The 15471-nt window shown below is 38.5% G+C and overlaps 1 protein-coding gene across 1 annotated transcript in view; it reads right to left on the bottom strand.

Annotated features, from left to right (window-relative positions):
* Positions 1-2184: 2184 nt before the first annotated feature.
* The window catches only part of TTLL5 (tubulin tyrosine ligase like 5), a 315626-nt gene continuing 302339 nt past the window's right edge, over positions 2185-15471 (bottom strand). The window contains exon 34 of the mRNA XM_082618541.1: positions 2185-2861. Coding sequence (XP_082474667.1) covers positions 2839-2861 — 23 coding nt within the window. The 3' untranslated portion in view covers positions 2185-2838. The remainder of the gene's footprint in view (positions 2862-15471) is intronic.

Below are 15471 nucleotides of genomic sequence, written 5' to 3'. Positions count from 1 at the left end.
TCATGTCCACCTGAAGCAACCATCTGCAATAAGTGAGGAACCATCTAGCAGCTCCTGAAAAACATGTTCCTCTATAGAAATTACTTTACCACTGGTAAAAAAGAAGTCTATCTGAAGCTAAAATTTTGAAGGTGGAAGGATGTGTACAATATGTTCGTGTCTGGAGTTGTCCCAAATTAAACTCCTGAATTTGGTCACTGAGACTCTTTTCCTGCTTCACCTATGCTCAGGCAATTCTAAGGGCTCCTCTCTCAGACTTCATCCTATGTGGCACCCATTTACTTCCACTCTATTTCAGGAACTATGTCCCTGCTGTAAAATCATATCTGGTGGCACTGTGCTCTATCTTACCCAAGGGAGCCAGTGGGTCTGAAGAGGGGATGCAGCATGCCTAGTTCTTCAGCCATGGCCATAGCCAGCCCAAATTTCAGTCTATTCATTGATGGCAGTCCTTCTCAAATTTCAATGGGCATAAGAATCACCCAGGTGCTTATTTAAAATGTACAATTTCAGGCTGAAGCTTTAGAGATGTCTTTAGGACTGGGGTAGGTCCAGCCTACCTAAAAACTGTATTTTGAGAAGCAGTGCCTTATACCTGACATCGTTGGTCCTTGAGGCTTAAATGAGGAAGAGGGAAATAATCTTACAGGGCCTAGAATAAACTTTTTTTTTTCTTTTTGGTCGCACTGCGGCATGTGGGATCTTAGTTCCCCGACCAAGGATCAAACCCGAGCCCCCCGCAGTGGAAGTGCAGAGTCTGAACCACTGCACTGCCAGGTAAGTCCCAAACCCTCCTTTTTATCCAACCTCATCAGACATCATTAGAACGTTGGCCTGAGGGTTCATCCTAATGAATCAAGGCAATGAGCAGTGTTTCCCCTGAAGTATCCCAAAGGAAAGAGACCCACTGTGATCCCAAATCTTCTTTTTATGTTAGAGCTCTATTCTTATCTTAGCTGATACAAATATGGGCAGGGGTCTGAAGCCCAGCCTCCCCATTCGACATGTCACTTATAGGCACTATAGAAACTTAAACCATTTGTCTGTCCATCTGTAAAAATACGTGCCTGTTTTGGGGAAGGGTAAGGGGGGACACTACTGTTGGAGGGAGGATCACATGATTTGCTTGGCTTGTAACCAAGAGAAGTCCAGTACCGATAATAATGACACTAAAGTACTTGGGTAAATGAAGGAAGAGATCTGGAGTCTGGTCTTACACCTGATCAGCACATGGTGAATGCAGTAAGAAATTTAGCCTGAGGATTCAATTCTGATGGTTACCTAGGGCAATTCCAAACACTCTAGTTGGTCTAAAAGTTCTTTTACTGGGCTCATACCCTCTTATGCTTTTTTACAAGAACCATATGGTGAGTCTCCCCAAATACCTTATTTCCCAATTCTACACATCAGCAGGGGACTATGAAGGAATTCTAATTTGTCTACTAACCAATCCATAACCAAATTAGCAAAACAGTTAAGATGGTCCTCAGACTACTAACCAGAAGTCACAGGAACACCTGGAATGCTCTCTTTTCTCCTGCAACTGACAGACTTCATCCCTCACAAGCAAACAGAATGCTTCAATGGGCTCAAACCTGTTTTCATTCACCAGGAAGGCAATACAGCCCTCTTCTCTCTGCCTTTTTGGGGGTCCTTTTTCTTTTAGGATTTCAATGCTGAATCTATAGGACTTCGTTGTGGAAACCCCAGATGCTGGATTCTCCCCCAGTAACTCCCTGTGGCAGCTAAGTCAACCTTCAGTGGGCTCTGCAGTCACCTTTCAACCGTTTCTCCAGTGGAGGCCAGAGAGAGGACCTAGGACGGATGAGGAAGCAAGAAAGCAGAGGTAAAGCAGAAAGCAACCAGGGGGCTGAGCTGCATCGTTCTGATGAACTGTTTAGGTAAACACTGTGCAACTGGATACAGATTCACGTGCCACTGGAGGACCCATCTGCTGTGGTCTGATAATGGAGACATTTGCATGCCCCAGCCTCCCAGGTGCTGGAGCTGCCCCTGGGGAAGAGCCTGGACCCACCATCTGTTGAAACCAAATATAAGAATAAAACATCTCTTTATAGCTCACATTTCTTACCTGAAGTTTAAAAAATTGCCCAGCAATGAAATAAAATGAGAAGTTGGGCCTATTTCAGTCTCATTTGTGAATACTGATTGTTTGGAAATTAGTTAATGGAAAAAAAAGAAAAGAAAAATAGACTTACTTTATTAATTTTAGAAATCAGTAATTCCAAAGGGTGCCTTTACCATGGCTCATGTGGTCAGCAGCACACGGACTGTTTTTCACTCTCCGGGAAACTTGCGATATAAACTCCCCCTTTTCCCCAAACCCTCTTGCAAGGGAAGAACAACTTTGGTACATAATGTTGTTGGGATTTTAGGCTTTTAGGAGGTAAAGCTTAATACTGCAATCTGGAAAAGAAGAGGAAGCAAAATGCAAATAGCCAAAGAGCCTCTTTTATATCATCTCTGTGTGGTAGCAGGAGAGGGACAGAGAAGACCTAAGCAGGTGGGAGAGGGGGTGAAAGGGGTAAAAGATACACGTGTGCTCTGACGGGGTATATATCGCTTCCACTGAACGTCCCCACTGCCAAGTTCCACTGAAACCGAGCTGACATGTTTTCCTGTCGTCTCAGGAAAAGTCTGGATTGGCTGATAGGCAACAATCTACTGCCACTTCTGCTGGTAGGCACTGGGGACTGAAACAGCAAAAAACCCCCAAAATACTCTGGACCCCTTGCAGCACTGGTGGATGCTTCACTGGAGTCACGCACCCAGGAGTAGTGGAGCAGTGACTAGGTTCCTCCTCTGCGTGTCTGTGCTTCATCTTTTAGTGTGAGTGGGATCTGAAAAAGAAGAAGTCAACCAACCACTGAGTATATGAAATGAGCACGTGCGGTTTTACTAATTTACAGGAATGTTTGGATTAGTTAGCATTACTGAAGAATAAAGTAGCTGTGGCCCAAATAAATGAAGATCACTTTGAAGTAAAAAACTATTAATTTTAACTACTTTTGTTGGAAATGGTTCTAAAACACTCCCATTCTGCTGCTGCTTCTTTTTCTTAGTTTTAGTCTTAGTGTCGTTTTCTTAGTTTCTCCCGGCCCCCCATAAGAATATTTTATCCCTTCTGCTTCTTAAATAAAAGATGCTAAATAAATTAGCCTTTTCTAGAAACTCAGAGTCAGCATTATTAGCATTCAATATTGAACCACATGGAAAAATTGCTCTATGTACGCTCTAGAGTTTGTCTAAATCTTCCCTCCGTGCTGGGTTATCAGATAACACTCTGCCTTGTACCCCCTGCCTCCACCCCCAAAATACACATCTACATTTCTCCATCCAGTTTAAGAAAAGGAACATTACTATTACCCTAAATCCCCTGTGAGACCCTCCCAATTCTTTCTCATTTCCACTATCTTGAATTTTGGGTTTATCTTCCCCTTGTTTGCTTTTAAAAAACAGGTCTATTTACTACATATACTTATATCCCTACACATTTTATTTTAGTTTTATGTGGTTTTCAATTTTAGAGTACTATTTTATTATGTGACTATTCTTATATGTGATCTCAGTACACAACTGGAAGAATTTCTTTAGATAGATACTTAGGAGTGGAATTGTTGGGTCATAAATACTTGCATTTTCAACCCTCTAAAAATAATGCCAGCTTATTTTCCAAAGCAGTTGTACCAATTCATACCCGCTCTGCCAGTGGATGAGCTTCCCCCCCAACCTCAACCTCCTCTACATGTGGAGAAGCGGTATTGCCTGAATTTAAAATTTTTGCGAATCAAGTGAGGATATGATGGTATCCTACTGTGGTTTTAATTAGCATCTGACTGATTAGGAATGAGGTTGAGCATCTTCTCAAGTATCTAGTATTACACACACATGTTTTGTCTTCTGCAAAATGCCTGGATATGCTTTTTGCTTATTTTCTTATTGAGTTGTTGCTTCTTGATGTTTTTAAACAGCTCGGTTGAGATATAATTCCATACCATTCAATTTACCCATTCAATGTGTAAAATTCAGTGACTTTTAGTATATTCAGAGTGCATCCATCACCACTATCAAGTCTAGAACATATTCATCGAAAGGAAATGAAAACCCACATCTCAGCCATCACCCCCATACATCTCATACCCCCAGACCTAGGCAACCATTAATCTACTTTCTGTCTCTATAGATTTGCCTATTCTGGACATTGCATATTAAGTGGAATCATATAATATGTGGTCCTTTGTGTCTGGCTTCTTTCACTTACCATAATGTTTTCAAGGGTCATCCACATTGTAGCATGCGTCAGTACACTATTCCTTTTAATGGCTGAATAATACTCTATTGTGTATATATACTATATTTATTTATTCACTCATCAGTTGATGGGTATTTGGGCTGTTTCTACCTCTTGGATATTATTAATAATGCTGCTAAAAACATTCAAGTGCAAGTTTTTGTTTGGACATATGTCTTCATTTCTGTTGGGTTATATACATATTGCTGGGTTATAATGGTAACTCTATGTTTAATGGTTTGGGGACCTGCCAAACTGTTTCCCAAAGCAGTTGCACCATTTTGCATTTCCACAAGCAGAGTATGAAGCTTCCCATTTCTCCACATCCTCAACACTTGTTATTGTCTTTTTTTGAATACTGCCATCCTGGTGGGTATGAAGTGGTATTCTGCTATGATTTTGATTTGCATTTCCCTAGTAGCTAATGCTGTTGAGAATGTTTTCATATGCTAATTGGCACTGTATATCTTCTGTGCAGAAATGCCTTGTTCAGATCCATTGCCCATTTAAAAAATTGAGTTGTCTTTTTAATCATTGAGTTTTAAGACTTCTCTACATATTCTAGATACAAGTCCCTTATTACATACATAATGCATGCAAATATTTTCCCATTCTGTGGGCTGTCATTTCAACGGTGTCCTCTGAAGCACAAAATTTAAAAATTTTGATGATGTCCAGTTTGTCTATTTTTTCTTTTGTTGCTTATGCTTTTGATGTCATATCTAAGAAACCATTTATCGATTTTTAAAGTTCTTTGCTTAATACCTGGATACTAATTTTTTGAGGGTGTGTGGCAAACACCCTCACCAAGTTTGTGACTTGTTTCTTCAATCTCTTTAGGGTATCTTTTTTTTTTTAAAGAGGTTGTTTCATGATTTATTAATTTATAAGGAAAGTCCTATTCAGAGATGAAAATTAGATTGCATTTAGATATACACTTAACAAATGACCTTTTCAGAAAATGGTTTTGTTTTAAATGTTAAAACTTCCAGAAAATCCAGGGCAGTCACCATAAAAATGGATGGTTTCTTTAAAAAAGTTTTTAAAATAAAAAATTTCAAACATACACACAAACTAGAATAGTATGACACCTTCCTGTTCTCATTCTCTAGCTTCGATAATTATCAACGTCCTACCATTCTTGTTTCATCTCTCTCCCCATGTTTTTTTTTTTTTTTTTTTGCCGTACGCGGGCCTCTCACTGCTGTGGCCTCTCCGGCCACGGAGCACAGGCTCCGGACGCGCAGGCCCAGCGGCCATGGCTCACGGGCCCAGCCGCTCCGTGGCACGTGGGATCCTCCCGGACCGGGGCTGGAACCCGTGTCCCCTGCATCGGCAGGCGCACTCCCAACCACTGCGCCACCAGGGAAGCCCTCCCCATGTTTTTTCTCCTGGAATACTTCAAAGAAAACCCAAGATAATGCATCATTTCACTCATAAATACTTTAGCATGTATTTCTAATAGAGAAGAACTTAAGGATAAAAGGAAAACAAAACAAAAACCTCACAACATCTTTATGGTGTCTTAGAACAGAAGTTCCTAATTTGAACAAAGTCAAACTGATCAGTTTTCACCTTTCTAGTCTGCACTTCCTGGGTCTAACTTAAGAAATCTTTCCCTTACATTATGGTCATAATGTATTGTCCTATAACGTCTTACAAAAATACTGACACTTTTGCCTTTTGTATTTAAGTTTTTAATTCAAACTAAAATTGTGTAGGGTATGAAGAACAGATCTACTTTCATTTTTTCCCCACAAAATAACTAATTTTCCTAGCATTATTTATTGAAAAAGCCACCCTTTCCTCCTTTAACTGCAATACCTCTCTGCCATAAACTGTTTCCATCTAGAAGACCAGTCTTCTGTGCCAACAACACACTCTCTTAATTACTTTACCTTGATAATAATCTTTTTTTAAAAAAATAAATTAATTTTATTTATTTTTGGCTGTGTTGGGTCTTCGTTGCTGCTCATGGTTTCTCTCTAGTTGCAGGGAGCGGGGGCTACTCTTCGTTGTGGTGCACAGGCTTCTCACTGCGGTGGCTTCTCTTGTTGCGAAGCACGGGCTCTAGGTGCACGCGTTTCAGTAGTTGTGGCTCACGGGCTTCAGTAGTTGCAGCGCGCAGGCTCAGTAGTTGTGGCTCACGGGCTTAGTTGCTCTGCAGCATGTGGGATCTTTCCGGACCAGGGCTCAAACCCATGTCCCCTGCATCGGCAGGCAGATTCTTAACCACTGCGCCACCAGGGAAGTCTCCCTTGATAATAATCTTGATAATAATTTTTGGTATCTAGTAAGACAAGTCACACATGGCTCCTTATCTCCCATTCCCATTATTTAAGAGTATAAGGGTTAGGCTTGACCCTTTTCTCTTTCATGTAAATTTCAGAATCAACTTAAGTTAAAAAAAAATGAACAACTAATATCCTCTCCAATCTATAGATAAATTTTGGGGTGAAATGACATCTTACCAAACTGACTTTTAATCTATGAACATGTTTCTCTCTCCATTATTTTTTTTAAGTGACTCTCCATAGGGTTTTATAATTTTTTAAAATTGGAATATAATTGCTTTACAATGTTGTGTTAGTTTCTGCTGTACAATGAAGTGAATCAGCTATATGTATACATGTATCCCCTCCCTCTTAGACCTCCCTCCCACCTCCACCCCCCCATCCCACCCATCTAGGTCGTCACAGAGCACCAAGCTGAGCTTCCTGTGCTTTATAGCATGTTCCCACTAGCTATTTTACGCATGGTAGTGTATATATGTCAATCTTAATCTCCCAATTCGTCCCACCCTTCCTGTCCCCGCCATGTCCACATGTCCGTTCTCTATATCTACGTCTCTATTCCTGCCCTGCAAATAGATTTATCTGTACCATTTTTTCTAGATTCCACATGTATGTGTTAATATACGATATTTGTTTTCCTCTTTCTGGCTTACTTCACTCTGTATGACAGACTTTAGGTCCATCCACGTCTCTACAAATGACCCAATTTCGTTCCTTTTTATGGCTAATATTCCATTTTATATATGTACCACATCTTCCTTAGCCATTCATCTGTCGTTGGACATTTAGGTTGTTTCCATGTCCTGGCTACTGTAAACAGTGCTGCAATGAACACTGGGGTCCATGCATCCTTTTGAATTATGGTTTTCTCAGGGTATATCCTCAGTAGTGGGATTGCTGGGTCATATGGTAGTTCTACTTTTAGTTTTTTAAGGAACCTCCATACTGTTCTCCATAGTGGCTGTATCAATTTACATTCCCAGCAACAGTGCAAGAGGGTTCCCTTTTCTCCACACCCTCTCCAGCATTTACTGTTTGTAGATTTTTTGATGACTACCATTCTGACTGGTGTGAGGTGATAACCTCATTGTAGTTTTGATTTGCATTTCTCTAATAATTAGTCATGTTGAGCATCTTTTCATGTGCCTCTTGGCCATCTGTATGTCTTCTTTGGTGAAATGTCTATTTAGGTCTTCTGCCCATTTTTTAATCGGGTTGTTTGTTTTTCTGATATTGAGCTGCATGAGCTGTTTATACTTTTTGGAGATTACTCCTTTGTCAGTTGCTTCATTTGCAAATATTTTCTCCCATTCTGAGGGCTGTCTTGTTTATGGTTTCCTTTGCTGTGCAAAAGCTTTTAAGTTTCATTAGGTCACATTTGTTTATTTTTGTTTTTATTTTCACTACTCTAGGAGGTGGGTCAAAAAAGATCTTGCTGTGGTTTACGTCAGAGTGTTTTTCCTATGTTTTCCTTTAAGAGTTTTATACTGTCTGGTCTTACATTTAGGTCTTTAATCCATTTTGAGTTTATGTTTGTGTATGGTGTTAGGGAGTGTTCTGATTTCATTCTTTTACACGTAGCTACCCAGTTTTCCCAGCAGCACTTATTGACGAGGGTGTCTTTTCTCCATTGTATATTCTTGCCTCATTTGTCATAAATTAGGTGACCATAGGTACGTGGGTTTATCTCTGGGCTTTCTATCCTGTTCCGTTGATCTATATTTCTGTTTTTGTGCCAGTACCATACTGTCTTGATTACTGCACCTTTGTAGTATAGTTTGAAGTTGGGGAGCCTGATTCCTCCAGCTCTGTTTTTCTTTCTGGAGATTGCTTCGGCTATTCAGGGTCTTTTGTGTTTCCACACAAATTGTAAAATTTTTTGTTCTAATTCTGTGAAGAATGCCATTGGTAGTTTGATAGGGATTGCACTGAATCTGTAGATTGCTTTGGGTAGTATAGTCATTTTCACAATATTGATTCTTCCAATCTAAGAACATGGTATATTTCTCCATCTGTTTATGTCATCTTTGATTTCTTTCATCAGTGTTTTATAGTTTTCTGAGTACCGGTCTTTTGCCTCCTTAGAAAGGTTTATTCCTAGGTATTTTATTCTTTTTGTTGTGATGGTAAGCAGGGTTGTTTCCTTAATTTCTCTTTCTGACATTTTGTTGTTAGTGTATAGGAATGCAAAAGATTTCTGTGCATCAATTTTTAAAAAATTTATTTATTTTATTTTTGGTTGTGTTGGGTCTTTGTTGTTGCATGCAGGCTTTCTCTAGTTGTAGCAAGTGGGGGCTACTCTTCATTGTGGTGCATGGGCTTCTCATTGTGGTGGCTTCTCCTGTTGTGGAGCATGGGCTCTAGGAGCATGGGCTTCAGTAGTTGTGGCACATGGGCTCAGTAGTTGTGGCTCATGGGCTCTAGAGCGCAGGCTTAGTAGTTGTGGCACGTGGGCTTAGTTGCTCTGCAGCATGTGGGATCTTCCAGACCAGGGTTCGAACCCGTGTCCCCTGCATTGGCAGGTGGATTCTTAACCACTGTGCCACCAAGGAATCCCTGTGCATCAATTTTGTATCCTGCAACCTTACCAAATTCATTGATTAGTTCTAGTAGTTTTCTGGTGGCATCTTTAGGATTTTCTATGTATAGTATCATGCCATCTGCAAACAGTGACAGTTTGACTTCTTCTTTTCCAATTTTTATTCCTTTTATTTCTTTTTCTTCTCTGACTGCCGTGGCTAGGGCTTCCAAAACTATGTTGAAGAAGAGTGGTGGGAGTGGACATCCTTGTCCTTTTCCTGATCTTAGTGTAAATGCTTTCAGTTTCTCACCAATGAGAATGATATTTGCTGTGGTTTTGTCATATATGGCCTTTATTATGCTGAGGTATGTTCCCTCTATGCCCATTTTCTGGAGAGTTTTTATCATAAATGGGTGTTGAATTTTGTCAAAAGCTTTTTCTGCACCTATTGAGATGATCATATGGTTTTATTCCTTAATTTGTTAATATCGTGTATCACATTGACTGATTTGCACATACTGAACCGACATCTTACTAAACTGACTTTTAATCTATGTACATGTTTCTCTCTCCATTAATTTGTTGTTTTTTTTTTTTTTTAAGTGACTCTCCATAGCGTTTTGTAATTTTTAAAATACTAGGTCTTACATATCTTTTGTTAGATTTTTCCCTAGGTACATTATATGTTTTGATGATTGTAACTTTGATACAAAGGGTATCTTTTGTATAATCACACGCTCTACCTGTTTGTTGCTGATGTACAGAAATGTAATTGATTTTGGAAAACTCCTATAGAGCTAATAATTTTTTTAAAACATCTTTATTGGAGTATAATTGCTTTACAGTGGTGTGTACATTTAGTCCACTCATATTTTTGTAATTACTAATATTTTTATTTATTTCTACAATCTTAAGTGTGCTTTCTATTTGTTCTACCTTTTCTGTGTTTTCTTTTCATCCTTATGGATTTATTATTTTTCTCATTTCATTTCCTCTTGACTATTTTGGAAGTTTCACATTTCTAATCTTTTAGTAGTTACTCTATTCATTTTTGCATTTGTATAAACTATGTAAAGCTGAAGTTAGTCAATATCTTCCCCTTTTTATTGTACAATGTCAGGTTAGACTACTTTAACTCTGATCATACCCTCTTTCTTGATTTGTATGATATTGATGTTGGATATTTTCATTCCCTCTCTCTCTTTTAACCACACAAGAACATAATTATCACTTCACTGGTTATTATGTTTACATTTGCCCATATTTTTACATGTTCTTTGCTCATAATTCCTCCTTGCATCTCAGACCTTTTTCTGGTATCATCTTTCTCTATTTGAAATACATTCTTTAGATTCTTTCCTTTTGTGGAGGTTTCCTAGGGACAAATTCTTTGGGGCTTTATGCGTTGAAAAGTGTCTTTATTTCATCTTTATCCTTGAAAGATATTTTTGCTTTAAGTACATTTCTGGTTTGGTAATTGTTTCTTCTCATCAATGGCAAGATTAAACTGTGTTTTGGGTTCCACTCTTGCTGTTGAGCAGTATGCTGTCAACCAAACTGGCATTCCTTTGGTAAGGCCTCTTTTCTCTCTAGCTGCTTTTAACATCTTTTCTTTGTCTTTGGTATTCTAAAGTTTTAGTATGGTGTGTCTAGGTGTGGATTTCTTGTGATTCACTGTAATTTGTGTATCTTTCATTAGCTTTGGAAAATTTCTAGCTATGAGCTCTTCAAATATTGTCCCTGCTCCATTTTTCTTCCAGAACTCCAGTTAGATGTCTATTAGGGCTTCTCACTTGGGTTTTCCACCACTTTTTCTTTCTGTGCTACATTGCAGATAATTTCTTTAAATACGTCTTCAGCTCATTAAATCTCTCATCAGCCGGATCTAATCTGCAGTTAAGCCCATTCGTTGAATTTTAAACTTTAACTACTATATTTTTTTCAATTCCGAAAGTGCTACTTAGCTCTTTTTCAAATCTGCTTGGTCATAATTTTAACCTCTTGGTTTTACTCATACTTTTATTCCCTCCTTTAATTTCTCTAAACACATGAGAATTTTTTTAAAAAATTGTATGTCTGGTAATTTCAATATCTTAGTCTTTGCAGGTTTGATATTGTTATCTGTTATTTTTGCTGACTTTTCCTTATGGTGCTGTGTTTCCTTTTTTGTTTTGTAATTTTAAACTGTGGTGCCACAGTTCTCAGAATGTTACCTGTGGGAATTATTTGAGACTTGAGTTGAAGGAGGATTTCTCCAGAAAAAATAGGTATTTAATGCTACTGGATGCCTGGGGCCACCACTAGCTTAGGACCACCTTAAACAAAATTCTCCGTCTGAAGTTTTTTGGAGCACCTAGGGAATATGATTCATGCCCAAGTTTACATGAGAGCCCGTGTGTGGTTATAAATGATCAGGGGAGAGTCCTCTCCTCCATCTCACTCACCACCAAGGTTCAAGACAGGCAATTTCTTTCAGTGCCTAAGCGGGTGGAGCACAGGTGGGAGGGGAGGTTTATTTCTGGTTAACCTTCACATGGAGAATACAGCCCTTTGGGGTCCCATCTTTATGTGAAAGGTCTCCAGTTAGACTCTCACCTTGAGATTTGCCAGTTGTCCCTTACATCTGCCATAATTCTAGTCTAGAGCTGCTTTAATCCCTGCGCCTGCCTGGTGAGCCAGTGCTGGGGTAATTAGGGCAGGAAGGATATACAGAATAATAATGTTATTGCATTTCCCCCCTCACTGACTCTGTGGCCATGATCAGAAGCCAGCTCTTTTTTGTAGGACTTTAAAAAAACAGCCATTGAAGTTATCTTCTTTTTTGCTTTGATGCTCTAGTGTGTAACTTCTTTCTTATTTTTTTGTCAAATGTCTATAGATCATACTGCCTATTTACACACTCACTTGGGATTTATCAAATAAACAGTTACATCCTATTAGTTTAGTTCTAAAGTCAATAAGCAACATAAACATAAAATCAGAATTACTTTTGACAATCTTAAAGCACCTGTAAAATACATTATACTGGTTTGGCAACTATCAGAGTCCAACAAACCCAATTTTTCTCCCAGCCTAAGCACCAGACTAAAGTAACTGCCTTGTGTTACACAGTGAATAAAAATATTTTTAAACACGGATTGACATTCTGCCAAGGTAAAATACACCATGAGAGGCACTTAGGAGTGGAGAAGGCAAAGCAGATTCACATTCCACGCTCACTTGAAGGTATACGTTCCCCGAGCAGAATGGTGGACAGACTTTCCTAAATTACCTAAGACATTGTTTCTTAAACTTTTGGGGGTGGGGTGGAGTGGGGTGGGGGGAGGGGACTTTGTCTTGCACGTGTCCCTCATTTCCCCTGCTACCCTCTTTTCAGGGCAGAGACCATGTCTTACAAATCTTTACATGGCCCAAGCTCATAGCATTTTGCCATGTAAATATTTACAGGGGGACTGCTTGGTAAATATTCCATTGACTGCTGTGGAAATGAGCAGAAGCACAGCAGGGTTCCTGATGGGAAGTAAAAGACTTCCAACTAACAATACAAACTATGCTTCTGCAAATAGCAAAAGGCCCTGTGTGATAAGCAGCAATGCACACTCCAGACCAATGCTCTACCATCCATCAGCTGTCTGAAGGAAAGGGATGCAAATTTCCAATGAGATCATCTGATCATGGCTTTTCTAGTTTAGAAAAGACAGAAATTCATCATGACTTCCATTCTAATAAAGAACGCCCAGACCTCAAACAACATGAACATAAAACTGGAGTTATTTTTCTCCTTCCAAGGTCTGAAATGATTGAGAAATAAAATTGAATTCATTTTTTAAATTACCTAAATGCAAAGACTTTTTAAATTGTGACTTAGATTTATTTGTCCCTAAGGCCTTTCCAATGGATCTGAGTGGCTCTGGTAGTACACTCTGGCAGCATTCTGGTTTGGTAAGAAAGAGAGTGAATGAATCACTTTATTTATATCCTGAGTGACATTAGGAGAAAGGGACAGCTGGGGAGTGAGGGCCAACCTGCTGGCCCTTCACCTTCCTGGGCACAGCTCTAGTATGCAGGAATGAACAACACAGGCACAAGAGCATCAGATCCATTTCATGAAACCCTGCCTGGGTGACACAAAGGCACTGGGCACAGCTGCAAGGGGTTTGTGTAGAGCAAAGGCAGCCCCTGAGTGATGCTGAAATGCAGTCATGTGGGAGAGGGAGCTGCTGACCACAGCAGCACTGTCAAGCGCTCATGCCCTCCCAGAAATGCTTCTGAATTCTCATGACAAATACAAGCACCTGGTGTAACTCTCTGATGCCAAAACCAACATGGGCTCAAGTGTCCATCCATGGGGGAGATTTACTTCCTACTTGCAAATGAGTATTGAATAGTTTTAATAAAATGCCATTTTAAGGAAGTCTACTATAAAGAACTAAAGTCATGTAGACAATAATCCTAATTCTTCTAAGAAAATTATACGCAACTGATTTCTGAAAGTATATTTAATTCTTACAAACCTGTAAAAACCATATTACCCTTATTCTGGTTCACTTTCTTATTACAGCAAACCCTAAGATGAGCATGATAAAGTTACAGCATGGAATAGAAAGATATACATCTATTTGGATGACTTTCAGACATCACTCAGTGAAAAGTGTTTCTTTTTTTTAACTACGTTCAGATAATGAGTATCTTAAGGGCAGACCATTTAACACATTTACATAGAGCTTTTTTTGGCATAAGAGTATTTAATAACTTCCTTTTTTTGAAAATTTAAAAACTGCAAGGCTGATCTAAATCAAAGTCCTTGGGATCTAATTCTATGATCTATCTACATCTATTTAGTTATGAAGCATAATCCACTTAAGCATATCTGAGATATATATTTATATATATGTTTACATATTTTTATATGTTTATATATAATGTCTATGTATAAAATGTTTATATGTAATATACCTGTAAATAAATCTGGATTTATAAGATAAATCACTAAATCATTAAAAGGGAAATGATGTATTTCACCAAAAGTTTCTTTACTTTCTTAAAAAGAATTAATTTCTTATGCAAATCAAAACTACAATGAGGTACCACCTAACGTTGCTCAGAATGTCCATCATTTTAAAAACCTACAAATAATAAATGCTGGAGAGGGTACGGAGAAAAGGGAACTCTCTTGCACTGTTGGCAGGAATGTAAATTGGTGCAGCCACTATGGAGAACAGTATGGAGGTTCCTCAAAAAACTAAAAACAGAATTGCCATATGATCCAGCAATCCCACTCTTGGGCATATACCCAGACAAAACTATAATTCAAAAAGATACATGCACCCTTATGTTCATAGCAGCACTATTTATAAAGAAGATGTGAGATATATATATAATGGAATACTACTCAGCCATAAAAAAGAATGAAATAATGCCATCTGCAACAACATGGATGGACCTAGAGATTATCACACGAAGTGAAGTAAATCAGAAAGAGAAAGACAAATATCATATGATATCACTTATATGTGGAATCTAAAATATGACACAAATGAACACATCTACGAAATAGCAATAGACTCGCAGACATAAGAGAACAGGCTTGTGGTTGCCAAGGGGGAGGTGGGAGTTGTGGGGGAAAGGATTGGGATTTTGGGATTAGTAGATGCCAACTAGTATATATAGGATGGATAAACAACAAGGTTCTACTGTAGAGCACAGGGAACTATATTCAATATCCTGTGATAAACCATAATGGAAAAGAATATGAAAAGGAATATATATAACTGAATCACTTTGTTGTATAGCATAAATTAACAGAACATTATACATCACTATACTTCAATAAAATTCATAAAAAATACAGTAACAATAAAAAATTTAAAAAAGATTTAATTTCTTTATAGAGGGTTCTAGAAATGAAGAGGGATAGAGTAACACCATACTATGGACTTTAACCTGATTTCTTCTATTCACCAGCCTTCTAATCTTTGGAATTTAATAATGATTACTGTTTTCTGACTATAGGATAAATTCATGCCCACTGTAGAAAATCTTTGGTGAGGTTTAAGAATAAATTTTTATATAGCTTTGAGTTCAAAAGAACTGATGTACAGAGGGATCTTTCCTATTCTAGAACAATTATTTTTAGCCTGATAAAAATTCAGTCTCATTCCTTCTACAGTAGATGCATCATTAATTCAAAAAGGGCGCTGGATACCAGTTCTTTGCCTAAGGATCAGGAGAACAGCAGACGTTCAACTACCTGAGGAAAGTAAATGAAGGGACCCTAAACTGGTGACTTTCAAACTTTCTTTTTTTTTTTTTTTTTACCGCAATGCATAGATGTAAAAAATACA

The sequence above is a fragment of the Mesoplodon mirus genome (genome assembly GCF_964341445.2).
Source record: "Mesoplodon mirus genome assembly, chromosome: 4".
Classification (NCBI taxonomy): Eukaryota; Metazoa; Chordata; class Mammalia; order Artiodactyla; family Ziphiidae; genus Mesoplodon; species Mesoplodon mirus.
The sequence above is the reverse complement of the archived record's forward strand: the minus strand, read 5'-3'. Positions and strand labels throughout refer to the sequence as shown.